Raw genomic sequence first — 26,320 nt, 5'->3', positions numbered from 1 at the left:
GATTAATATGCTCAAAGAGTTCTGTTCCATAGTTTGCTGATAATGGTTTGTAACGCTGCCTTTATCTGGGGATGGTGCGCAGTGAAGAAGAGAGAAGGCATGCCTTGGCTGCTAATACTTTTGAATTCCTTCATTTTTAGTGGTCTGATATATCAATAGACTTTTCCTTGAGCCATATAGTTTCAGATCAATGTATGGAACTGCAAATGAAAGGGAGAGGGGAGTTTTCTTAAAAGGTTTTATTTAATACAAAGAAAATTTGATATATGAAAGTTAATTGAATGAGTTACTGTCTCTGGAGTAAGTCTGGACACTTGGCTATACTGAAAGCTTTCTCTCACACCAAATTTTTTCTGCCTGGGTCTTGCCTGTAAAAACGGGTCATCCTAACTGAAGTTGCAGAAAACACTGAAAATTTTAAGCTGTAGCTAAAAATAAAAAGGGAATAGCAGTTTGTTCAATGCCAGTTTAAGGCATGAACTGGATATGGAGCAGGACCACAAAAATTTTATAACATTTGTGCCCATACTGTTTCCCTTACCAGTGCAACAGCTAGGAAAGGACTTTATACAATATGAAGTTTATTTCCAAAAAAAATTTTGACTACAGAAAGGAGATGCACTAGATAATATTGACTGTTAATAATACTGACTGCTGCCTGATGCTGAGGGTTTGCTGCTGCTACGGGACGGCGTGGACCTGGCACAGGCCCAGCAGATGGGCATAGCGTGAGTTCCTGAAGTGGCCTTGGACCCCGGCACAGCTGGTGCTTTCCCTTTCCAGGCTGCTTTAGTGTGTCGAAGCACTGCTTTTCCCTGGTTTAAAACCAAAGCAACCACAAAATGGGGAAGCAATGGGTTAAACCCCCCAGCGAGAGGCTGCACAGAGCCTGGTACAAGGCAGTGCCCCCGGCAGCCCTGGAGACCCTCTCCCCCCTGCATCCCCCCGCCGCAGCCTGGCTCACCCCAGGTGCCCGGCTGTCTCCGCACAGCCCTCGCCTTACCCTGCGAACCCAGCCCGTGCGAAGGGCTGCCGGCCTGGCACGGCAGGCGCAGGGGCACGTTGTTCAGGCACCCCAGGATAAATGTCTGCCCCAAGCTCCCCTCCGTGCCCGCCAGCATCCCTATGGGGCAAGGCAGCCAGCGCAGGGCAGCTGGGCAGTGCTAAACTGGCTAAACTGGGGACACAAAGCAGCGTCTTGGGAAGCAGCTGGTGGGTTTGGGGTTTGCTTGCTCGCCTGCAGCCTCTGGCACACGACAGAGCTCTCCAGGAGGAGATGGGCACCCCCAGAGCCAGGCTGTGGGCAAAGCTCTGGGCAAAGGTCCCTGGGGTGGGATGCAACGAGCGCGCCTGGCCTCAGCCGGCGGGTGGGGAGGCGTGTGTGGCTGGGAGAGCCGCTGCTGCTGGGGGAGGGAGCAGCACCGCGCCTATATCCACCTCCGCGCCGGCTGCCTCTGGCACAGCCGGGAGGTCCTGGCCGAGCAGGGATCCCTGCCACCGGCTGCCCGTGGAGCTGGGCGAACCTGTCCTCCCTCCCTGGCAATGGGCACCGGGTGGCACGTGTGCGCGCTCCTCTCTGCGGTGTTGTTCGCCGCCCAGGCTTTCCCCCAGACAAACATAAAGATCAGCCAAGGTGAGTGCAAAGCGTTGATTGTGGCTTGCGGTAGAGGTAACCTTAAACTGCAACAGCTTTAGCAGGGAGAGGAGAGTGCGTACCTCCTGCAGGGTCAGCAGCTGGCTTTCCCCTTTCTCCAGCTGCTGCAGAAGTCTCTGCCTTTCCTTGAAATCGGCTTTCTTCTTCACTGGGAGGATGTGCCAAGAGCAGCCCCAGTCTCTCTCTCTCTCCCAGGGTATTGAAGCTCTCTCTGGGCTGGCTTTGTTTCTGTGTGTAAGAGCCGCTTTCACCTTCAGCAGCGCGTGCTTGCGTGGCACGATGCCGCGGACCTTCAGCCATCCCTGCCATGGGTCTGGCGTGGATGGCAGGGCCAGTGGGCAGAAAGAATTATGTGGAGGAACGCATACGAGCAGTGCCGGACTGCAGCCACACAGCCCAGCAGGACAGGCGGGGTGGACCACCGTGGCTCCCCGTTCTATTTATTCACACTTACTGCATGTGAACAATGGCCACAAGTGAGTGATTCCGCCTTATCCCCCCCCCTTTTTTTTTTCTGAGCTGTTGGTGATGGCGGCTGGTGTATGTCACTTAAGGTTCTTGCAAACTGCTGCCGAGTTTCTTCACGCCCTGTTAGATTTGTATCGGAATGTGAGCAGAAAGGGACTCCTTAAGTGCTCTTCAGTGAATTCGTGAGAGAAAAGGTTGATGTGAGCCTGGCTTTCCTGCCAGACACCTAATCCGTGGGAGCTTCACCAAAACTAATTAAGGAGGAAGAAAACCCTGCAAGATAACTCCTATCTGTTAGTGCCAGCTGCAGGAGGGCTGTTGCCGGTGTCTGCCGTAGCCTCATGGCTTCAAATGTACATGGGCAGAAGAGTTGGAGCTGTAAAACCAGCTTGGTTTTGTCACAGCGTTTAGAAAAGCAAAGCCCTCTGTGTGAAGCGATGTCACTTCCAACGTGTTTCAAGTGGTGTTTAAAATTTCACTTGGAAATTTGTGAAGTGCTTTAAAAACACATCAGAGTGTGTAAAATATTGTCCAGTTATTAAATGAGCTTTCTGTCCACCAGTGGATACCATCCCCTCCAGCTCCACACATCCCCTGGACACACAGGCTGAAAACCCTCCCATGATCTGCTTGTTTTGAAGGTGGGCGCTAAGCATGAGACTTTTTCATCTGTTAATGAAAGATAAATACTGCAAATCACAGGAAGGTGAGATTGTTTGTCCATAGTGACTGTGGTGTCGGGGCTTAAAGATGTGCTCCTAAAGCCATGGGTGACCTGAGGCACCTCTGCATCACACAGTAGCACTGTCTTAGTTCCTGCTACATGCTCTTGCCCACCAACCCCACTTTTTAATATTTTTTTTTGTTTGTTTTATTTTAATTTTAATGGTTTCTTTGGTTTTATTCACTAAAGAGGATGTGGCCTTTTGGACATTTCGAGGCTGTCATGGGCTGGGGGTCTGGCTCAGCTGGCACATTGAGTCTCCCGGTCTCATTGCAGCCTGCTTCTGCCTCAGCAGTCCTGGAGGGTCCTGGGGCTCCTCTGTCCCAGCCCTGTTGTCTCACCCATCCGCTATAACCGCTCACTGCTCCGGCAGTGCCAACACAGGGTAAAGCCGTGCTGCTGGTCTTCCCCGTGACCCTGAGCTGGTAAGAGGCAGCTTGGTGTTGGTGAGCACCAGGATGCTCATCCAGAGCCCCAGCTCTGACCGCCAGCTGGGGAGCTCTCCCCATCCCTCGCTCTCGGCATCGCAGTCCTTGGGCACCAGTGGAGGGGCTCTGCCAGCAGCTCTGCCCTGGGAGGGACCCAACCTTGCACGTAATGGGGATCTCCTTAGCTCTTCTCCATTGGCATCAACTTCAGACAAGCCTCTTGGGTATTGATGGACACACTCCAAACCCAGCCGCTTGCCAAGAGCTGAAGAGGTTCACTTGCTTTTTCAGGTCAGAGGACAGCTTTAGCTTATGGATGTGCTAAGGGGGGTTTCAAGACCACGCCTTTCAGTGAGGTGCCTCCTGAGGTCTCTAAGCTTTTTAGTAAGCCATCAGCTGTTGATGAAACGGAGCCCTTCAATGCTCTGCAGCAAGAAGAGCATCTGCTGCCAGCACTGACCTGATCCGAACTGCTGTCCAAAACCCTTTGATGGAGCTGCAGCCCCACAGGAGTCTTCCTTGCACGGGCTTCTCTTGCCAGCCTTGTCCTAGCCCCAAACTTCGTATCTGAAATCTGTGGATCACTGCAGGTGAGGCCGCATTGCACTTTGGGATGAAACTGTTCAGGAAAAAGCCTGCTCTTCACCCGCTGAGTCAGTGGGAGTTACACAGTTGGTATTCTAGCTTTTTCAGTAGCATCCTGGAATAAAAAAGCCTCGTGAAACTGCCAGGGGTTTTCTCAATTAATTGTTTCTAGTTGGAAAGTGGCCACGTGGGGAAGTGAAACTTTTTGGCAGAGCAGTGCCAGCTTCCGCAAGATTTTAACAAGTGATTTTTCCCAGCGGTTCTGCGGTGGGTCTTGGCTAGTAAATAGATAAAAAGGCACCAGTTTTGTTGGCACAGAAACAAACCCACTTTGTGCAAAACTCTTTTTCTGACCCAAAATTCTCGTTTTCCAGTTTCTCTGAGTTAGTAACATCTGCCTGGTATGAATCTTATTGTCAGCCAAGTCCAGGCATTTATTTTGCTGGTGCTGCATTAAAACATGGCCCTAACCTTAAAACTGCCGCACTTTAATTAAGCGAAGGGAGGAAGGATTCTTGCCATCGTTTTTGACCAGGAATTTGGGGACAAACAGATGAAATGATGTGTGGTCGGCAGAAGCCCTCTTCCCGGGGGCAGTGGATGTGCTGCCCCAGCCCTGTGCGCGGGAGCTGGTGCTGCTGGGGGTGAGGTTTTTCTGGGTTGCTTAAAAGTGAGGATCTGGTCGAAATAGCCCCAAAATGCTTTCCCTGACCCCTTTTAGATCAAAATATCCTTGGCAGCTGCTGGCTTGGGTTATGAGGTTTTCCTGCAGAGCTATGAGTGGGCTCATGTACTCACAACTATACATCCAATTTCTTATGGCCTTTCTGCTAAAAATAGCCCCCAAAGGCCCCAGATAAAAGCAGCACCCCCAGGTGTTCCTGCCTGTAAAACTGGGAGCAATAGTTCTCCAAAGAGACTGCCAAAGCCTCTGATCCTGACCTAACAGAAAAGATGGTAATTAAATGCTGACCTCCCATATTTTCCTTTTCGGTATATTTAACCTTAAATTCCTTCAGGCACCTCTGGTTCACTGAAGCTCGTCAAATTAATGCTACCTAATGGGAAGCAGTATGGAATAACAAAGAAGGACTGTCTCCATCTCTGACTTGGTTTTGGCTGTGCTGGACAAAACGAGGTTCGTTTTCCTGGGCGACTGGGGCACTGACAGCCGTCGCTTGGAGCCAGGGCACCAGAACGCCCACTGCAATTAGCACTCAGGAGTGAAGGGCCCCGTTTGCTGGGGATGCTGCTGGGTTAAGCCCTGTGAATTTTGCCACCATGCTGCTAGAGGTGAAGAGTTCGTTGAGGAGCTTCGCAGCCTCTGCAATAAAATCCCAATTGCTGGGGGAGCTGGTGGTGCCGGTCTGCCGCAGACCCCCCAGGTACCCTCGGCAGGAGGGAGCAGCAACCAGGAGCTGTGGCGGGCCAGGACCAGATCCCAGCCCTGTCCTAGGATGAGGGGGACATGCCTTGTCTGTGACCTGGCAGTGAAGCTGAAGCCTTGTCCTGTGGGTTTGACCCTCTGCCCCTGCTCTGCTTTGCTTTTGGTGGGGACAGGGACCCCAGCCAGCATCATGGGGAGAGGGGGAGTTTGGCTCCCAGGAAATAACACCAGCTCTTGGCGTTCCTGGTCCTTCTGCTCTATAGTTATAATAGCAACAATTTGCATTTTTTAGGGCTCTTCTAAGGTTTTTCCCAACGCAAGCATAGCGATGTGAATTGGAGAGCTGAACCCTGTATTGCCACTGAGATGGCTGGATATTGGCCACCCTCTCCTCAAACTATTCTGCATGTTTCCAGTCCAGCATGCCTTATCTTTTTCCTCTGCAGCCCGTAACTAGTGTTGATGAGGCTGGGAGAGCCCTTCAAGCCCCTCGCTGCTCTTGGCAGGTTTGTTGCTGTGGGGTGCAGAGCTGCTCCCAGCCCAGCTCCAGAGCAGTTGAGGGTCCCGATGCAGGGTGATGGGGTGACAGCTCTGCGGGGCTCGGCAGTTGGCTTGGCCTCCCCGTCTTGCTCAGGAGGGAAAAACAGGCTCTTTGCATTGTGGTTTGTCACCTGGGACTGGGGTGTGACAACAGGGACCCGGGAGTGTTTTGTAAAATGCTCCGAGATCTTGATGTGGAAAAAGCTGATGAAATACGAAATTATTGCCTGGAGCTGCCAGCACTGGTGCAGGGAAGGATTTGACTCCACAAAAGGTCCTGCAGCTGCTTTGAACTCACCTCACCTCTCCTTTTGCCCAGGCTGATGCTGCCCTCGCCGCTCCCATGTCTCGTGCTGCCGCTAGCAGGGTTTTCCTCTGCACACCCTCGGGAAAAGCCGTTCCCTCCCAGCCTCTGAGCACCAGAGGCTCTGTAGCACCACCCTGACCTCTCCGGGCTTGAGCCTGTTACCTGCTTGGATAGCTTCATGGCATCTGATGTCTGCCATGATCCCCTGCTCCCCCTGCCCTGCCTGCCTCCCCGCTCACTCCGGCAGCAGCACTGACCCCGGACCAGGACCCCGTAGGGATGCGGGAACTGGCTCTGGGGGAGGTGGCAATTCCCCACGGCTGAAAAACCAGCAGCTAAGAGAGTTAAGCCTATATGGGCCACCAGATCTGGGGCCGACGTGTGCGTTGGTGTTGGGCGGTGTGCTGTGTGCGCTGCGTCCTCCCCATGCACCACGTGGAGCAGGTCGGAGGCAAGCGTTGACGCTGCTGCAGTGTTTACACAGCAGCAACAGCAAAGGCTCCACAAATGCATCCTGCCCCCAGAATGGCCTCTTTTGGGGTAACTTCCCTGCCGTGCTGAGAAGTGGTGAGGGAGGAGGAGCAGCTCCGTGGGCCCCAGCTCTTATCTGGCGGTGGGAGGCAGATAGCCCGGCATCGCTCCCGGCAGCACGCGTGCCTTGCCTGGCTATTTATGGGGCCGAAATCCAATGTGTGCCTACGTGCATGGTTGCATCCCGTCCCAGGGACGTGGCGAGGGGGTTTGCTCGGCGGGAGGAGGTGCAAGCTGGCCTTGCAGGAGGGTAGAGTGCAGCCATAACCCTGCAGCCCCCAGCTCTCAGCCCCCCTCCCAGCACGGCAGCTCCGGTCGTGCCTGACAGAGGTGAGAGGAGACCTTATCTTGGTTTCCCTGGTAGCAAAAGTCAGTGCCTTTATTTTAAGCAGCCTCTGCCTAAAGCAATGTCAAACTGACTTGAAACGTCCCTCCTGATTTAGGCAGACACTAAAACCGAGAAGCCCATGGCTTTTGCAAAACGTGTTTTGGCTTTCACAAACTACTGCACGGCTTCTGCAACAGTTGGTTTTTCCACGCGTGTGTTTGGCGGTTACTCGCCTGGGTGAGCTGGAGGGAGGAGGGCTGGGCACTGCTGCCTCGGCTGCCTGGCCGTGCCGCTTTGCCCTCGGCTGCTGGATGTCCTCTGCTCTGCCCCCAGCCATTCCGGAGCCTGTGCGTGCCTACTCCTGCCCGCTCTTCTGGACGGAGTACGAAGGCCATTGCTACCGCTACTTCCCCATCAACAAAACCTGGGCTGAAGCTGACCTCTATTGCGCTGAGTTCTCCATTGGCATCAGATCAGCCAAGCTGGCCTCCATCCACAGGTGAGGAGCACAGAAACTTGTCATTCCACCCTGGCACGGCCTGGGGAAGAAGGAAAATGGGGACAAAATCCCATTCCCACAGCACAACCTCTGTGCCAGCTGCAGGCTCATGTCCCAGCCTGAGCATCCCTCTGCAGCAGCAGCTGGGCAGGTCTGGTGCACCAGGCGCACAAAAATGCTTTTTCTTGGGCTGGCAGGAAAACTGATGTAGCATTCCCTAAATTCCCCAAAACGGCATTCTTTACTCTTGGAAAAGGGATAGAAATACAATGTGATTACATGGGGTTTTCCCCCTGCTCCTTCTCCTGTAAATCCACTCTACACACTACTTGTCCACACTACACACCTCTTGCACAGAACTGGGAAAGTAATTAACAGCAATTAGAAGAGGGGGACCCATCTGGCCTTGCCACAGGGCGAATGCCTGGGGGCATGCCTGACCATTTGCCCCCCCCCCCTCCCCGCCTTGGCTCTGAATTGCTCTGTTTTGCCAGCTGGGAAGAAAATGTCTTCGTGTATGACCTGGTGAACAGCCGCGTGCCAGGCATCCCCACCGACATCTGGACGGGGCTCAACGACCTGCGGCAGGTGAGAGTTTCCCGTAATCATGTGGGAAATGGCTTTGAAAAATTCACTTCCCTGAGTTTTCCCCCTGGAAAGCCACTTGGTTTTCTTCTTCGCTCCTCATAGCCCCGTTAATTGGGTGGTGGCATAGGGGCTGTCGTGCAGTGCATGGGGGAAAGTTGTCATTTCATCCCCTCCAGTCTGCTTTTAAAAGAAAATTATTACTAGAATTAATAGATTAATAATTACTAATCATTCACATCATATTTTATTAATGGATTAATAGAAAGAATATTGTACTTCTGGTCCAAGAAGAGCAAATAAACTGAAAATTTCTCCAACACCCAACATCACCAAGTTTCATTGCTTTCTTGTGATACTCTGCAACTTCTCAGAAGCTGATGTGTTGGAAATATATAGTCTAATATGTAGCAAGGAAATAAAAATCAAGACCATCAGGAGACCAGTCACACGCTAGCAAATCTTTTGTAGATATTGGGAAAGGAATGGAAAAGAAAAACAAAAAGGAACACAGAATTGGGTGGGTGTGTTAAAAAATACATGGGTTTAATTTCTGGGCTTCCCCTGGTGTGAATGCTGCAAATGCTGGGGCTTTCCAGGGAAAGTTTTCAGTTGTACAACCCAAACGTGCTGTTTGGCCTTTGGTGAGCGGTGACAGCCTCTCCCTCTGTCCCCGGGCTGCATGGCACTGGGCATGGGGATGGGGGCTGCATGGGAGCGGGATCCCCCCCCCCCAAACACAGCTCTGCGATCACCGCCTTTCTCCGCTCCTTTGACCAGGAGGGTCACTTCGAGTGGACGGACGGCTCCTCCTACGACTACCACTACTGGGATGGCAGCCAGCCCGACGACGGGATCCACTCCATCCCGGAGGAGGAGGACTGCGTGCAGATCTGGTACAGGCACAGCAGCGGTGAGTGCCGCGCCGGGCAGTCTTATTTGCATGTCAATAAATCCAATCCACTGCGGCTTGCATTTTCTGAAGAGGTTGCTGGCAGGCTGAGGATTTGCATTTTAATTTTTTATTATTAGTTTCTTTTTTCTTTGCAGAGGAGGAATGTGTTTTCTCCTTCCCTGTGTACATACATACACACACGCACGCACTTCCCCTCTGCTCACAGCCCGTCTCCCTCTCGCACAGCAATGGCAGGAGGGGAGCATCATCCACTTTGAAGAATCACTGAATTTAGCCAAAGGTCAAATTTTCCCATTTCCCCTCCCACATGGGAGGCCTGCAGAAACACTCATCCGTTTGCCAGCTTTTCCCTCCCTCCCTCAGGCCAGGGGCATGTTGGCAAAGTGGGGCAAGACCCTGTGCAAAAATCCCGGTTCTCATTGCCAGTGAGACCCGTCAGGCATATCCAAATCTCCTGGACATACCTACACGCCCCAGCCAGGGGCAGCCTGTTGGTATTTTGTGGAGTACACGGCTGTGTTTGCAGCTGCCTCACTGCTACCATGTTCGAGCCAGGGCCAGGAATCGCGGCCAGCATCCCCAGGACAGGGATGGGGATGTTGGGAGGGGGCATGCCTGGGAGAAGCACAAATGGAAGCACATCCAGGGAAGGCCTCCTGCAACAGCACGAGGTCCTGGTCCCGAGGGCACTGCATGATTACCTCCTCATCCCTTTTTTTGGCTAATGCCTTGTTTTTCTGGGGAGTAGCGCTGCGCTCCTGGAACGACAACGCCTGCGGCAGAGCCTTCCCCTTCGTCTGCAAGATCCCCTCGCTGGCCCTGGACTGAGGCTGCCGGTGCTGCCCACGCCCCCCTCATTTTGGGTCACCTCTCCAGCTGTGCCGGGGAAGAGCAGCCGGGACGTGGCACGGGCGGCAAGAGTCGTGGAGCTGCTTGGCATCCCCAGCCAGACCCTGGCTGCTAAAATCCATCCCGGGAGCGCTGCAGGGACGAACCCGGCGCTCACCCTCCCCACGGGCAAATGGCCACAGGAGCTGTGTTAAACAGCAAAGGAGCCCCCGAAGCCTGAGCTTTGGGTTTCAGATCAACTGTCACAACCTGTTAGAGGAAACCCATGATTTTATCAATACACCAAACTGTTAGCACAAAAAAATAGCTGTGTGTAGGAAATGGTTTTGCCCGTTGATCTGTGAAGAGCGGAGGAGAAGTGTTATTTTCTGTTAAGTTATGCAAAATGCCTCTTGCGCGCATTATTTTTCTCTCTGCTACAATAAACGGCGAACAGCAGGTGGAGGGTCCTCCGTCTTTCCAGCGCTCACGTACAGCAACTGCCCGGGGACGTGAGGTCTCGTGCGAAAGGAGCTGGTTTTACTTCAGTCTGCTCTGTATTAAAAAGCTGCGCTGGGGGGGAAGCGGGCACCTGGGAAAGATTATTTTGCTGGCCTCAACTGTTTTCTGCGGTCCCTGGCGCAGCTTGTGTCCCTTCGCCTGTCCCCCATCAGCCGCACGGCATCACCAGCAGCTCCGGGCAGGCAAGCAGGGCTGAGCGCGTTACCAGGAGGGCGGGCGAGGGGCTGATGCATCGGCCCACGCTCACCAAGCTCTCCTGGGTGGGGAGAGCTCGCAGCTCTTGGTGCGGCCGTTTGCTAGCGGGAAGATGCTCTTTCCTGCAGTTGTGCTGATGTCCTCCTGTTCTACGCTGGCACCACAGAGGTACTTGTATCTGCCAGGTGAATCTTTTTTGGGGAAGTGTGTGTGGTTGTGGCAGCCCCTGTGCGCCTTGTTTGAGTTGCTCAGTGGGTCCCTTCCTCCTTGCACATGGGTGCATTTGCAGGGCTTGGGTGCGAGTGGGGCTGTGATGGTGCCAGGGCCCAAGGGAAGGGCAGGGCTATCGAGGCAAAAACACGCGGCTGCTTTAGAGGATGCATCCGCAAGGATGCTACTGGAACCCAGTCAAATGCAGTCAATCCAGTGCTCCCTGGAGAGCCCCTGCGGTGTGACCCCCAGTCCCGCACAGCCCCGTGGCATCCAGGAGGCTTTGAGAGAAGCCTCGTGCAGCAGCGGGGGGGCTGCTCCCCCCTCCGGCCCCTTGCCCTTTCTTGGGAGCAGTGTGTCCCTTCTGCCCCTGCTCTGGTGAAGGCCCAGGGTCTCACCGGGGCAAAGCAGCTCGGACAGCCCTGAGCTGCCCTGTCTCAGCCGCTGCCTGCAAAGAGGAGTAAACGCATCCTCATAAAATTGTCTGGTGTCCCTTGATGTCACCATCTTACAGACATAAAATTTCAAAACTAAGACTTTCCAAGCGATTACACTGGGTACAATGAGGTAAATAACTGAGGCTCTGCTGGGAGCTTCTAACTTCTTCCTCGGGTGTCAGCACGGCTTTCAGCTAAAACACATTTCCACTTGGAGAGAAACTGCAAAACTTGGTGGGGGTAACAGTGGTGTTGTAAGTGGAACACGTGTGCATTGGAGAAATTGTCTAAAATAAGGAAATACAGTCATCCCTGTTTGTGTGTTTTTATATTAAAATATTTTTAATATAAAATAGATATAAGTGGATAATACATATAAATAAAAACATATTATTTTAATGGATTTTATGTATATATACTATCCATATATTTACAAGGAAAGTAAGCAAGTTGCATAATTTTCGGTCCTGGGCAGGAGACAGTGTTGAATATGGCTTCTCAAGGCTTTTGCTTCATCTGAAAACAATCAGTTACACATCGATAATAACAGTATGCAAGGAAACCAGCTGTAACAAAAAAAAAAAGTTCTTTGATCCATCAAGCTAACAAAATGCCGATGTGTGGGATCTGATCTGTGGCAGAAAAAGGGCTTGAGGAGCGATGTTGATCACTGCCCTCGAGGTCCCCCGTGGACAGGTCCTGTGCCCAGGGACAGCAGGGTCGGGCACCAGCGTGGCACGGGGCACGTATCTGACCGGCTCCTGGCTCCCAGTGCCGGTGCTGTGGTGTGGGCCCATCTCCGCAGTGGAGATCAGGGGCCCGGAGCCATCACACCCTGCAGATGCGCCTCGGCCCAGAGCCCATCGTCCCTGGACGGAGGGTCAGGTGATGCTGCCACACGCTGCCAGGCTCAGCTCCGGGCTCCAGGCTGCCTCTCCCCAGGTTCTTCACCCTGTTGCTCACATGTCCCCGGTTCAGAGGAGCTAGGAGTTTGTCACAGCTGGGGCTCGGTATACCTCAAGCCAAAACCTCTCTTTTTACTCTTCAAGTGGTATGAGATGTTTCAAAAGAAAGGTTAAAACCTTCCCTTGGGAAAGTGTTTGAAGAGTTGGGCCCTACTGTGGCTAAAAATATTGCTAATGGGGAAACCAATGAAAGCTGTCGGCTCCAATTAACATCTTCATTTCCAGGTAAAAAGAACTGAACATGCGTGACCTGAAAGTCGGGACCAAAGTTAATAGAGGCTTTGTTTTGCAACCCCACTGGCTTTCTCCCCAGGCTCCAGGAACCTTATTTAATAAACAACCCTCTCTCCTCACTAGTGTCTTCTGTTTCACAGTAATCAAATAAAATCCAGAAAACAACAGGAGTTTTCACCTCCCTAATGAACTTTTAGTGGATCTGTTGAGGTCAGTGCTGGGTGGAAGACTGGACATGCCCTTTCCCTTGGCACGGACAGTCCCAGGCTTTGGGTGGCTGGGAGGAGCTACAGCTCTTCGCATGAACTTTATAATTTTATTTTTCTGTACTCCTTGTCCCATAATCCCTAACTCCCCTGTTATCTCAAATTTCTCTGTCCCGCCTTGCCGTATGGTGCAGGCAGTGAGAAACCCGGCAGTGGCACGACTCTCCCACACCTCTCCTGCACATCGCTTGCAAGTGACTGATGCCGGAAGGTCCTTTTATGTCTCTGAGCTTTTTAGGAGCTGAACATCTTCCTTTGTAACACATGAAAGTCAGGGTCAGCATGAACAGTGTGTGATGTAGCCTGGGAGTGAACAAAAATTATTGTCTCTTGGTGACAAATGTCTTTACCCTCCTATAGCCCATTTCATGGTCAGTAGAAACAACATTGCCCCCAGCCCTGGGTGGAGAGACGGGCCCGCCTGGACCATTGGCCTTTTGATTCTTTTAATTTCCTACTATTATTGTTCTTTATTTCCTGGAATACCCTGCTGGATGTCCAGGGAAGGGAGCTGCGAAGACAAGCGCTGTGCTGTCAGCAGCTCACCAGGGCCAGCCCCAGGCTCAGGCAGCCTGGCGAGGATCTTCCTCCCCGGTTTCTGATCTGGACTGCTCAGACGGCTGGCTGGGCTGGCCTGGGCTGAACTTTCCTTTCCTCGGTGAATTCGGTACGATTTTTTCCCCTGAAAACTGCTGGGGGGATAAGGCCTGCACAGCTGAATTGTAAGCTTTTTCTTGTGCATCTCCTTTTCTCCCCCTGGTTTCCCTGAGTGTTAATTACCTGCCTAGCAGAGCTGCTCCTGCCCTGGGGCAAGGATGCTGCGGAGCGGTTCCCTTTGACAGGGAACAAAAATATCTCACGGCCAAAAAAAAAAGGCTGCCAGCAGCTCAGTGAGTAAATTATAGACATTTACTGGTGTGGCAGTGAGGTTCATCATCAAAATAAAACCCCAAACCACAAAACCTTATGATAAATGGTGTTACCTATCTATGTGACGGTGTTAGCATTAAACCCCCCGGCTTCGGTGCTGCAGGCAGAGACAGAGCAGCGGGGCGTGAGGAAGGCGAGCAGGATTTGGCCCCATGCTGTGCGGGTCCCAGCAGATATTGGCTTAACTGAGATGTTCCTCCCGTTCTGTGGCAGGAGGGGGTTCCCATCATGCCTCACACCAGCTTCTCCCTCCCGCTGCCCGGGAAGGAGTGGGATGGCAGAGGTGGCAGGGATGAACCTGCTGGGAAATGCATCTCCTTCTGGGCATGGCTCGGGTGGGCACGGCCTTGGCTCAGACAGCCACCAAGAGATGGGCCAGAGATGTGATCACAGGCAACTTTATAAACTGTACAACCTGCTGCTGTGTTAAGGCATCTTAATTAATTGCAAAAGCTGAGTGAGGCTTCAAACAGCGCTGGTGTTCCTCTGGGAGAGGCTCATTGCTGCCCGGGGCTCCTCCAGCCTGGGGCACCCCAGGACGGGGCTGGCTCACGCCAGCACCAGGGCCCGTTTTGCTGTTGGTTGCTCCTCATCGGGACCCCTCAAGTCTCCCTGTCTTTTGTGGCCAAGGATTTCCAGGCTTCTTGCAAGCACTGCCTTGATGGGGAGCGATGGTCTGTGGGTCAACAGCCCAGTCCCCCTTTTGGGGCAGGGCTCTGCGGCACAGCCACCTAAAAGTTTTTTATTCATGGCTTTTGTTTTGCAAGGGCTTGGTAAGTTGGCTGGAAACTTCCATTCCTGGGTGCAAATTCTCAGAGACACTGCTGATAAGATGTAAAGCGCAGATCTAAGGAGAGAGCAATTCCTGCTGTGGCTTCAGCTCGTAAAACCAGTCAGCCTTGAAGGCCACAGAACCGAAGCGCAGGTGACGTGAGAGAGAAGTGGATCGCAACTGGCACCGTCAGCGTGAATCCCCTGGAGTCCGTTAGCGAGGATGGAGCTTTCTTGGGCAGATTGCCACACGAGCTGATACTCCTCAACAATACCTGGTTGCTGTCCCTGAATGCCATCCTGAGTGCCACACTCCTGCTGTGTTGGCAAAATGTAGCTGTATTTGGTAATCTGCAAAAAAGTCTAGTCCGGCTCTTGGAGTTACCATGGCAACTAGATATTTGCGCATTTGTATTTGCTGAAAATTACGCTGGGCTGTTGATTGCATTGTTTGTGAAGCTCTTTGTCAGGAGACTGATAGATCATTGTTTGTCAGGGCTGTGTGGGAGTGACGGCTGCTGTTCTGAAGCAGATTTCCGAATGGGAACTTTGCTGGAGTGTGGTGTGTGCTGTAACTCCATCCCTCCCGCAGAAACCCAGCAACATAACCCCTGGCCCAGGAAGTGTGTGCTCACTCTGCTTACCCACCCTGACATCCCTTTGTACTCGTGCAGTTACTTGGGATAACACAATATCCGAGTGACTCGCCGTGGGAGACCTTGCTAAGGATGGGACAGGGAAAGCCTTGCAGGAGAAGCTTTCTTCTTGCGCCTCTGCAGCATGGAGAGGACGTGAATAAAACACCCTCCTTTGGCTGCGCTTGGAAATCTGCTGTGGGGTCAGGAGGTGAGGAGGTTTAACTCGAAGGTAGTTGGAGGAATCGCCATCTCCTTGTGTGACTGGGAGAGGAGGAGAGAACTGCGCAGCTGGAGGGTTCCCCGGAGCAGCACTCGCTGGCCGCGACGGGAGGGCTGCAGTCCTGCTCATGGGGGAATAACCACCATCTTCCACTTCCAGAGCACGTGGAGACGTTGAGGTTTAGGAAAATGCCAGCTTAGATTAAATGCTTGCCAATTTTTAGTATTGCAAAGCTGGCACTCACTGCGGAGCGTCGGAAACGATGGTGCTGCAGGGCTGGCTTGAATTTTCAGAGGTTGCTGTAGAAAGGGATGGGGAAGGCTTCTTTTGTTTTTAGTCTGAGGGCAAAATTAATTTGATTTGGATGCTGTTTAGACTCAATGGCCAAGGGTTCCTGAAAGTTGATTGACCCACAGTCCAGCGGTGGTTTAAGAGCTCAGTGTTCGTTGTCAAGTATTTGTTTAACAGCGAAAATCCACTTGCCAGTAATTCCTCTTTTATCTTGTTGAGATAACTACATTAGCAGGCAGGACATCATGGCAGGTCTGCAAATAGAAGTTGTTTGGTGCAGCTTGTCCACATGAGGATGTAACACATTCATGGGCTCCTGGTCTGCTCATTGGTGCTGGCACTGGTGCCTGTGTGGAGCACAGGGGCTGCTAGAGCTTGTCTCCTCCATCATGGCCCATCCTCCCACCACTGGCCATGGGTTGCACCCAGCAGACACCGGATGTGAAGGTCACAGGCAGAACGAAGGAAAGGAAACAGCAGAAGTGAGGGTTAAAGCAATTAAATATGTTATTTCATCAGTACGGAGGGCGAGAACTCACAGGAATGGGCCATGGCCTTTATTAATACCCAAAGCATCACACGAAGTCACAGTCCCAAGTAAAATCTGAATGCAAATGATGAATGTATTAATCTAATATGGATAGTTACCCTGGATTTAGCTGGGTTGTGAAGATGATTATAATTTGGAAACAGCAATAGGATTAACAGCTGTAATGAAATCTTAAATGCCAGCTTTGTAACCTGGCCTTTTTTCTGCATGGACTCCATCGAGCGACCTGCTGTAGCTGTCTGGGGGGGGCTGCATGTTGTTTTGCACGTGATCACTCTGATCCCCCCCCACACCTGGCCTAATTGGAATTTCAGCGTTATTTATTACCTTGTGCCCCATAATCACACAGGTAACGTGGAGCAGCTCCCGCTCTGGCAGTAACGCAGGCAGGGCACGGAAAAGCCTTGCTCAGAATTGACATTTTTATGTGTAATCTGCATCTACAGTAAATTCATCTTTCATTGCACGTTATCCTGGCCCCTGGGGTGCTCCCTGCCCTTGTTGGCATGACTGCCAGGGCAACAGCCATTGGGCTCCCAGAGCATCCTGGTGCTGGTGGGTTTGGTCCCTTCAACCCTGGGTACCCCCAGGACATGACTTTTGGGGAAAGACTGGTGAGTTTTGGGGAAAGGACTAGCAAGTTTGTGGCTTTGGGTGGAGCAGGGTGAGGCAGTGGTGAAGGATGCTCACAGTTTCTTCCACTCCTCGTTTTAGCATACAACCATACAGGGCACAAAATGCCTGTCAGGGTGGGGATTTTAACTTTAAAATGCCAGTGCCGACTCTCACTGCTCATATTACCTGGCCAGATAATCGTAGCTATAGCCACTGCATCCTCTCTCACGTTACTTTCTCCCTTTTTCTCGTTTAAACTGAGCAAACCCAAAAAAAATCTGCTGTTTTTTTCAGACGGCTCAGTGCAGTGAATGACCCATTTTTCTTCTGGGATGAGTCATGGATCCTCCTCTGAAAGATCTCGTTATTAATATGCCATTTGGGGGATATGTCTGAATTTTCCAGTAGTGGCAGCAGTCTTGTCTGTGCTCACTAAGGGAACCTACACAATTAATGGCATATGCCAAATGGCTGCACCCTAATGCAATGGATTTAGTATCCATGTGTTTATTAAGGCTACACTGGGGTTTTTATGGGCATTTTTAGATAAAACATGTTAAACACTTCTTCCTTATTAGAAATTTGTTGACATTCTTCTCATAAGCAGGGGAAGGGAATCACTCCCCGGAAGGTATGTCTCACAAAAGAGAAGCAGAAGAGGACAAGGGGGGTTATTTTTCATGTGCAGGATGGTCACATAGTGGAGTGGCAGCTCAGCGAGAGAGCGACCATTCACCCTGCGTCTGGGCTGCCAGGGCAGCGCATCCCAAAGGCCTGCTCTTTGCCTTTTGCACAGATCTCATTAAGCTGTTGGAGAAAATGAACCCTTGTGACAGATGCCCCCTACAAGGGGAAATGAAGAGTCCTGAGGGAGGAGAAGCGAGTCAAGTTTGCTTTTGGAAGAGGCCAAATGCACCGTCTGGGCTGCCTAAACCCCACCTCGGGTGGAGGCAGTATGCCTGTTTTATAATGGTACCTTTACTTACAAGCTAAAATCTGTTTTCCTCTGCATTTGTGGAGCCCTGACTCCAAAACACCACCTGGAGGGTGACTTTAAACACCACCTTCCTAGTCTAGCAGATATGTTCATTCAAGGGTACCAAATGCAAGTTGAAGGAGGTTATGTTCCTCCTGTTTTCCATTTGTTGGTTTCCCCTGAGCTGTATTTTCAAAATTTGACTTCTCTGGACCATCCTGCAAATGCTCCGTCTCCAGCAAGCTTAGTAAACATATCTAACCATACATACTTACATATATATTCCTTATACATCCATGTTTAACCATATATACACACATACATATTTATGTGTTGCATTACTATTGTATCATAACCGTTTTATGTACAAACGCACACACGCATTCTCTGCATGTCCCCCATCTCACTCTCCCTTTCTCCCACCCTGTGCAGAGTAACCAGCACTAAGGTCTTGCCCATGGACATGTCTTCTGCAGAAGAGCCAAATTACATGATTTTGAAGTTTCAAGTGACATAATTTGTAAGATTCACACTAAAACCAAATTTCAGGCTGATTATGTACCATAGGAAGTTGCAGTGCATATCGCCTCATTAGCCTGATTAGCTGGCTGAGCTGAAGGACGAGCGCTCAGTGCTCTGCTGAGAATGGGTTATAGAAAAAATGTCCAGCAGTCAATAAGTTTTTTGGCAGCACCGAGTGTATTTTACTGGTTCGGGGGTAATTCTGTGTATGGGGATTTTGGGATCAGCTGGGTGCTGGATCAGCCCTGTGGATAAGCAGCTGTTTGTGCGGCTTGGCTCTGCTGGGAGACTGAGACATCCCCTGATTAGATTAGTTTCACACACTGACTTCTGCCTTTCCACACACCCCCTCCCACCCCCACCCCCCAGTCCCATGCCTATTATTGCAGATCTGCTGAAAATAACAGGTCTTTGCCAATGCTGGAGCTGGGCTTGTGCAGGGGCAGAGCCTGGCCACGTCTCAGCCCTCCTCTTCTTGCACCTGAGCATTTGAGCATGCAGAGCTTTGATGCACTGGGCAGCTGTACAGAGCAGCTGGGGCCACACAATTTAAATTAGTTTAACCTGTAGCTCAGCCACTCATTTTAGATGGCTTTTAACTTTAAACAGAGGCTTTACACCTGTGTCTGTCTACCCTGAGGCTCAATGTGTGCTTAAAGCCCCACTTATTTAGTGGATTTAGCAATGGTGCTTGCTCAGGCTCCCTCAAACAGCACCAAGAACCTTGAGCGTGTTGGGGACTCTGAGATTTTTTCTGATTTGGGGCAGCTGTGAGATGGCCTCTAAGCTGGGCAAGAGGCAGAAATAGGTGACAAGGGAGCCAGGCACAGAGCCCTGGGAGCCAGGGTAGCCGGCACCTGCCTGGGAGTGTGCTGGGGTCTGTGGCTTCATCCCTGCCGAGGATGTGTCCCAGACACATCCCAGCTCAGCCCTTCATCGCTTCTGGGAACTTAAGCATCAGCTTTTGGGGCAGCTCATGTTGGTCACTGGTCTCTCGTGTCCCCTGCAGCACGGTGAAGTTCTGCCCCATGCTCAGCCATCCCAGGAAGCAAAGCAAAGGCAATTTATCTCATGTGTAGCTTCGTCAAACACAAACTGATGTCAGATTTGATTAAAAGTGGGAAAGAGACTGAGAAATAAATTAATGTCTATGGCATTCATCGCCCTAGGAAAACCAGCACTGGGAGTTTGCATCTCTGGTGCCTGCTGGAGTCCCAGGCAGAGATAGATAGCAGGTTTTACGTCGCATGCTTGGGGGATCAACTCTTGGCCCGATAAATCAGAAGTCAAATCTGCCTGATGTCTGGTCGGGGAGTTTCTCTACACCCTGCTTTGGGTGGGAGTTGTGCTGGGTCGGGGGTGGCTGCTCGCTCTGCGGGGGGGGCTTGGCTGTCACAAGGCTGGCTCTCCTTGGAACGGCTGCGGCTGTTGTAGGCTGCTGTATTGCACGTTATCATCATGCAGATAGTGCAGCACATCTCCAGTGCATCCCTGGCAATCTCTGGCATCAGTATGATTTCCTCTGGCCACTCTCTGAATATGGTTTTGAGCGATCAGCGTGTGACTCCATAATCAGAATGCTAATTAAGTGCCACTTCCACAACCGCAGGGTTAAGCTAGTTTCAGCCATCACCGAAGACTTATTAAATGTGTGTACTCCTGGACACTTTTCTGTGATTTTTCCTTAACTGATTTAGTCTCAAATCCAGCATGGTTCCATTTACATGGGATTTGCCCCAGCCTGATGGGCTTGTGTTGATTAGAGTTTGCCTGGGTGCTGCAGTGGTGATGCTGAGCCAGCAGCTGTGTGTGTTGCAAACACATTCCCTGGAAGTAGTCACCAAGATGTGTAGCAACAGTAGATCATTCTTGAATTGCTTCAAAAAAAAGAGGAGGAGAAGGCATACGCAATGATATATTGATAATTCATCTGTCCCTGGCTGTGTCCTGGGCCAGATTCTCATTTCTAGCATGCTGGAATGAACGCAGAGCAACACTGCTAATGGCAGTGGAATTGCTTCTAGACTTACATTTGTGTGGTTGAAACTAAAATCTGTCTGCAGTTTTGGCTAAATCTGTCTCCTGGTATCTCAAGAGAAGTGAGACCATCCAGGACAGAAAAAGGAGCCACCCAAATACCTTTTGCAAGGTGGAACCTGATCCCTTTGAATTTGCCAAAAGATAGACAGTTTGCTGTGGGGGTCTTCTGGCTTGGATTCACCATTAGAAAAAATCAAACAGACTGAGAGTTAGTAGTGCAGCTCACACAAGTGAGACAGCAGGAGGGTGGGATGCTGGGATGGAGATCAGCCATGGTGGCTTTCCCGGGGTCCACGTGTCTCCTCCAGGCACAGAGGGATGCAGGAGCCGATCTGCAGCCACGTGCCGTCTTTGTTACCAGACAGGCATCTTCTGCGCTCCCTCATTTGGCACGTGCTGCCTCTCCCTCTCTCCATCCCAGGTTTCTAAAAAAGTATCACCATATGTTGTACAAGCTATAGGTCGTAGGGGATGCATCACGGCTTCTACTGCTGAAATGAGTTTGTCTCCATCTTGGGTCTTGTTGTTGTCAATAATATATGACTGTTTAGGGTGATGACGTGGTGGTTGGAGTCAGGTCAGGGAGGTAAGCCCGAAAGAGCGGGGTTGGACTCAGAGCACCCCTGGTCCTGCACAAGGTCTGGTCCAACAGCCGTCGAAATCCCATGAGCTTTGCTGGGGTTTGAGCCAGACTGCAGGGCTGGGGGTGTCCCTCAGCTGGGTGGTTGGTCTTTTTCTGTTTTGTTTTGTTCTTTTTTTAATGTAAAGGGTGGGTTAGTTAGTTTTTTTCCTATTTATTGTCTCCAGCCAGCTCTGCAAGGTCAGGAAAAAAAAAGATAGGGCTGATTTATCTTCCAATTTCTTTGCCATCATACAAATTGTTATGTGATCTGAATTTTGCCCAGTGGCATCTTTTTGCTAAGTGATAAAATAAGATGCTATAGCTGGGTGCTATGAAGAGGAGATGCAGGCAGGGCTGTGGCAGGTACCTGCCCTGCACTTGCCAGCCTGTGCAGTGCTGTCCTGGCAGCAAGGGTGCAGAAAGCTGATTTACAGCAAGGATGTCCCGAGTGATGGAAGTGGTAATGTCTTACCATTTACTAGCATTTTCTTCCTTTCATGCAAGGATTAGTTGCTGGTGAGGGACTAGTTTTCTGGCTGGAGTAAAACAAATAGGAGTGCTTTGAATAAGATGCCTCAGGTGAGAAACTGCAGCCAGAGGTACACAAAGCTCAGGAGCCGCAGCAGAGTAGGAATGGGGAAAACAAACCTAAAAATAATACCTGGCCAGAATCTATCCAGAAGAGACAGGTAAGTACATGCAAAATAAAATAATTGGTCATTCTGCATGGGGAAATGCCCAAAGTGAAAAATCTCTGTGGGACAGGGAGTATGGGTGAGCTAGCCCAGAAGGATGAAGTGCAATTGTCAGTGTGGAATTGGTGGCTGAAGAACAAAAGCAGTTTCCTCTCTAGTTCTCTGAATTGCCCTTGCAGTGATTTGTTTTAGTGAAATGGTTTGTCCCTGCTAGCTGATTTGGGGTCCTGGGTTCTCTGCTAATAACAGATTTTTCATGGGACCAAATTCTGCATTGATTTACTTTGTGTCCCTTCAGCAACTTCCCTGGCAATGCCCAGGGTGTAAAACAGCACAGTTCCTGTATGCCAGACTGAGAAAGATTCCCATTTTCATCAGAAAATGCCTTCTGTGATACTAAATAAGCAGTGTAAAAACAAAGCCTAAAATCACTGTTATTAAGCCATGACTGCCGCTGGCCTCTGCCTTTTTTTGAAAGTTATTGATTGCCACCATGGATAACAATTTTTCCTGCTTGGGCGTTCCTTCTCCCCAGGCAGCAGAGTTCCCAGGGAGCCCGTAGTTATCCATGGTGTCCTCGTGCCCAGGGCATGGTGCTCATCAGCTGGGGCGAAGCGTGGGCTGTCCCAGGGAGGACGTGGCGGCTCCTGCAATGGCTGGTTTGCCCGGTGCCACTTGCTTCCCTGCAGAGAGCTGCTCTGCAAGGCCTGAAATGCTGCTCGATGCTTGGGGTTGCAGCAATGCTGCTCTGTGATCCGAGGGAGGCAGTTACCACGGCTTATAAACATCCTGTGGAGATTAGATCTGTTGGTCTTTTTTCCTAGGAAAGCAGCTCAGCTCTCTGCTCTGCTGGAACACTTCAGCACAAGACGGGTGTCGGAGGAGCCCGCAGGACAGGTTACAGACAGGGACTGCGATAATGCTCACTCTGCACCTTGCAGCATGTCTTCAAATACGCAAAAAATACTCCGCTCTTGTTTTTCTGTCATGCTCATTTTGAACATGTAATTTGCAAACGGCTCTGGGTGTTTGGTTTTTCCATTAGCCCAGACAAGGCATCCCCGAGTACCAGCAGAGACCAAATGAAATGCCTGGCGGCGTAAGCAAGCCTAGGAGACATTACGCTCTGCGTTTTGCAAGACAGACGATAAAGATCCTATTTCCACGGCAGGTCGCTGTAATGTTTGTTGCTGTTTGTCCCCTAGCAATGCTGCTGAGGTCACACCGGGGCTGCGGGCCAAATTGGGCCTGAGTGGAAGCTCTCCTTGGCCGGGCTCTCCTTGGCTTCGCAGAGGGTAAGGCAGTGCCATGTCCTTGGCACTCCTGCCAGTGCTGAACCAGTGCAGGGACTTTTAAGGCAGCTCAACAGTCAGTGGGGCTGAGATGTTTCACACAGCTTCCAGGTGTCACAGAGGCTGCCCTGCTGCTGGAGACATCTTTCTTCCCAGGCTGGTGGGTGCTCCATGCTGCACCAGGATTACACCACGGTTACCCCAAGGGTACTCCACAGTGAGACTTGCCCGGCTGGCACAGGGATGATCCAGCTATGCATCGCTGTGGGCTCCAGCTGGGCAACCTAAAAGGCGAGCATCGGGTCTACTTACCCCGAGAAGGACAGCAGCACCCACAGGGACAGCGCACAGACGCTGGTCACTGGGCAGTGTCCAGCCCCAGGAGCTGCTCAGGCAGCATGGAAAATACCAAGAAAAAGGAGGGGGAAGGATGTGACTGCATGGGAGCTGCAGACAGGGCGTCTGACCCATGGCCTGGGGAGCACTGTAATGGAAACTCATTGCATCTGCGGGAAATCAAGGAGAAAATACTAAACCAAGCATGCTCAGTATGTTTTCTATCAGTTTTAGTTACAGTTGGTCTAAACCCAAGATTTCTTGTTTTGTAAAGCTGGGATCTGGGCTTTTAGCATGCCTTGCTCTGGGTACTTGTGCTGGAGAGCGGCAGCTGGAGCAGTAATGCCCTCGCAGAGCAGAGGTGGCTTAATGAGCAGCTAGCACATGGCAAGTTTTCCACGCTAAGGAAAAGGTTTGATCCATTTTCTGGAAGCAAAGAGCCCTGAGCAGAGAGGGCTCAGGTCATGCTCATGGTTCACACTAAATCTGCTCGCAGTCATGGTCAACAGTGAGCAGGGATACACAGAATTATAGGTTGGAAGAGACCTCTAAGATGATCGAGTCCAACCGTCACCCCAACACCACCATGACTACTAAACCATGTCCCAAAGTGCCACATCTACACGCTTTTTTGAACATCTCCGGGGATGGTGACTCCACCCCTGCCCTGGGCAGCCTGTTCCAATGTCTGACCACTCTTTCAGTAAAGACATTTTTCCTAATATCCAATCTAAACCTCCCCTGACACAACTTGAGGCCATTGCCTCTTGTCCTATCGCTAGTTACCTGGGAGAAGAGACCAACACCTGACTCACTACAACCTCCTTTCAGGTAGTTGTAGAGAGTGATAAGGTCCCCCCCAGCCCCCTCTTCTTGATGATGAATGGTCTGTCCCTCTCCCAAAGCAGTGACCCAGGCAGCTGCCCCTCCGTGAAGCTCCTGGGAGAGCATCACTTCAGGCCAGGAGTCTCCAAAGGTGGGAGTCTCAGAAGCATCCTGGAAAGGGGGTTTATGCCCTGTGAGTTAAAATCCAAGTGATGCTTTGACTGAAACACTGGGAATTGGGGCAGGGTTGTGGTTTGGAAGTGGGGTGTGAGCGAGGGATTTGGCTGGAAGTGCCTGGGGTAGGGCAGGTTGGAGCCCCCCGGCTGCCTTGCCTGGTGGCATGGCAAACTCCGGCCAGGGCCCCGTGGGAAGGAGGAACTCCGCAGGGAGCTGGGCACGAGGCTGCAGTGGGGGCCCCTGCTAGAGCCGGCAGTGCCGAGCAGCAGCGAGATTCCCCCCCTCCTGCCATTTCCGCCTGTCCTGGATGCGGCATTGCACATTGAGCTTGTCACACCCAGAGAAATGAAGCTTTTTCTCCTTAATTTGGCATGATTTCACTCATGGAGCCAGGGTAGCTTCCCTGCCGCGGGCTCTGCAGATCTGCTGGACTGGCCCCTGGGGGGCTGGAAACGCTCAGCGCTGACTTCGCCCTTAATGCACCGAAGATGTGATTATCCTAATGCAGCACGGCTCCTGTTGCACCATTATGTCCCAGTGCCGATGGGCTGCTTGATCTAAAGCGGCTTCCTCTGGGTGCAGACATGGTGGGGAGGGACTATCACCTCCAGCTTTTCACCACATGCAAATGCCATGATCTGCTCTGCAAATCTGAATTTCCCTGTAGCTCTCCATCCTTCTTAGTTCCTTCTGTTTTCATAGGGATTATAAAGCAAATCAGACTTCTTGAAAACAAACCTCAGATTCTTCTGTTTGCAAAGCGCCAGGAATGAAGGAGGGATGGCTGTGATCCCAGGCAGCAGCGACAGCCCAGCGGGATCCCACAGGACTGGAGCCTTGGCAGAGGCCGGTGGGGCAATGCACAGCAGGCTCCTGGGGTGCACACAAACCAAAGGAAAGTCAGACAAGAAACAGGTGCAGAGTAGGCAAAAAAAAAAAAAAAAAAGTAGATGGAATCACATGGTGGATTTATGATCTTGGGAAAGGCAAAAATCAAGACTGAACGTTTTATCTGTGCTGAGAGAGCTGGCGGATGTCATTGCTGAGCCACTCTCCATCATCTTTGAGAGGTCCTGGAGGACAGGAGAGGTGCCCGAGGACTGGAGAAAGGCCAATGTCACTCCAATCTTCAAAAAGGGCAAGAAGGAGGACCCAGGGAACTACAGGCCGGTCAGCCTCACCTCCATCCCGGGTAAGGTGATGGAGCAGCTTATCCTGGAGGCCATCATGAAGCAAGTGGAAAAAAAGAAGGTTATCAGGAGTAGTCAGCATGGATTCACCAAGGGGAAATCATGCCTGACCAATCTGATAGCTTTCTACGATTACATGACTGGCTGGGTAGACGAAGGGAGAGCCGTGGATGTTGTCTACCTTGACTTCAGCAAGGCTTTCGACACAGTCTCCCATGATATCCTCCTAGGGAAGCTGAGGAAGTGGGGGCTGGATGAGTGGTCGGTGAAGTGGATAGAGAACTGGCTGAATGGCAGAACTCAGAGGGTTGTCATCAGCGGCGCTGAGTCTAGTTGGAGGCTGGTGACAAGTGGTGTCCCCCAGGGGTCAGTACTGGGCCCAGTCTTGTTTAACTTCTTCATCAACGACCTGGATGAAGAGTTAGAATGCACCCTCAGCAAGTTTGCTGATGACACCAAACTGGGAGGTGTGGTAGATACACCAGAAGGCTGTGCTGCCATTCAGCGTGACCTGGATAGGCTGGAAAGCTGGGCAGAGAGGAACCTGATGAGGTTCAACAAGGGCAAGTGCAGGGTCCTGCACCTGGGGAGGAACAACCTCATGCACCAGTACAGGCTTGGGGTGGACCTGCTGGAGAGCAGCTCTGCGGAGAGGGACCTGGGTGTCCTGGTGGACGACAGGTTAACCATGAGCCAGCAGTGTGCCCTGGCTGCCAAGAAAGCCAATGGGATCCTGGGGTGCATCAAGAAGAGTGTGGCCAGCAGGACGAGGGAGGTTCTCCTTCCCCTCTACACTGCCCTGGTGAGGCCTCATCTGGAGTACTGTGTCCAGTTCTGGGCTCCCCAGTTCAAGAAAGATGAGGAGCTACTGGAGAGAGTCCAGCGGAGGGCTACAAGGATGGTGAGGGGACTGGAACATCTCCCCTACGAGGAGAGGCTGAGGGAACTGGGCTTGTTCAGCCTGAAGAAGAGAAGGCTGCGAGGGGACCTAATAAATGCTTACAAATATCTGAAGGGTGGG

The 26,320-nt window shown here is 51.5% G+C and overlaps 1 protein-coding gene across 1 annotated transcript; it reads left to right on the top strand.

Annotated features, from left to right (window-relative positions):
• Positions 1 to 1,479: 1,479 nt before the first annotated feature.
• CLEC19A (C-type lectin domain containing 19A) lies at positions 1,480 to 10,152 on the top strand. Its single transcript, XM_009939226.2, has 5 exons — positions 1,480 to 1,633; positions 7,286 to 7,451; positions 7,946 to 8,039; positions 8,817 to 8,949; positions 9,701 to 10,152. The coding sequence occupies exons 1-5, from the start codon at positions 1,543 to 1,545 to the stop codon at positions 9,778 to 9,780; spliced, it is 564 nt and encodes a 187-aa protein (XP_009937528.2). The 5' UTR covers positions 1,480 to 1,542; the 3' UTR covers positions 9,781 to 10,152.
• The last annotated feature ends 16,168 nt before the right edge of the window (positions 10,153 to 26,320 follow it).

The sequence above is a fragment of the Opisthocomus hoazin genome, chromosome 15 (assembly GCF_030867145.1).
Source record: "Opisthocomus hoazin isolate bOpiHoa1 chromosome 15, bOpiHoa1.hap1, whole genome shotgun sequence".
In the NCBI taxonomy this organism is placed as follows: domain Eukaryota; kingdom Metazoa; phylum Chordata; class Aves; order Opisthocomiformes; family Opisthocomidae; genus Opisthocomus; species Opisthocomus hoazin.
This window is presented reverse-complemented; position numbering and strand designations above follow the sequence as displayed.

What these genes read in the sequence shown, in the direction of transcription:
- CLEC19A (XM_009939226.2), top strand. Translation starts at nt 1,543, where the DNA reads ATGGGCACCGGGTGGCACGTGTGCGCGCTCCTCTCTGCGGTGTTGTTC. An exon ending in AAACATAAAGATCAGCCAAG is followed by an intron (nt 1,634 to 7,285) that starts GTGAGTGCAAAG and finishes CTCTGCCCCCAG; the next exon opens with CCATTCCGGAGCCTGTGCGT. An exon ending in GGCTCAACGACCTGCGGCAG is followed by an intron (nt 8,040 to 8,816) that starts GTGAGAGTTTCC and finishes TCCTTTGACCAG; the next exon opens with GAGGGTCACTTCGAGTGGAC.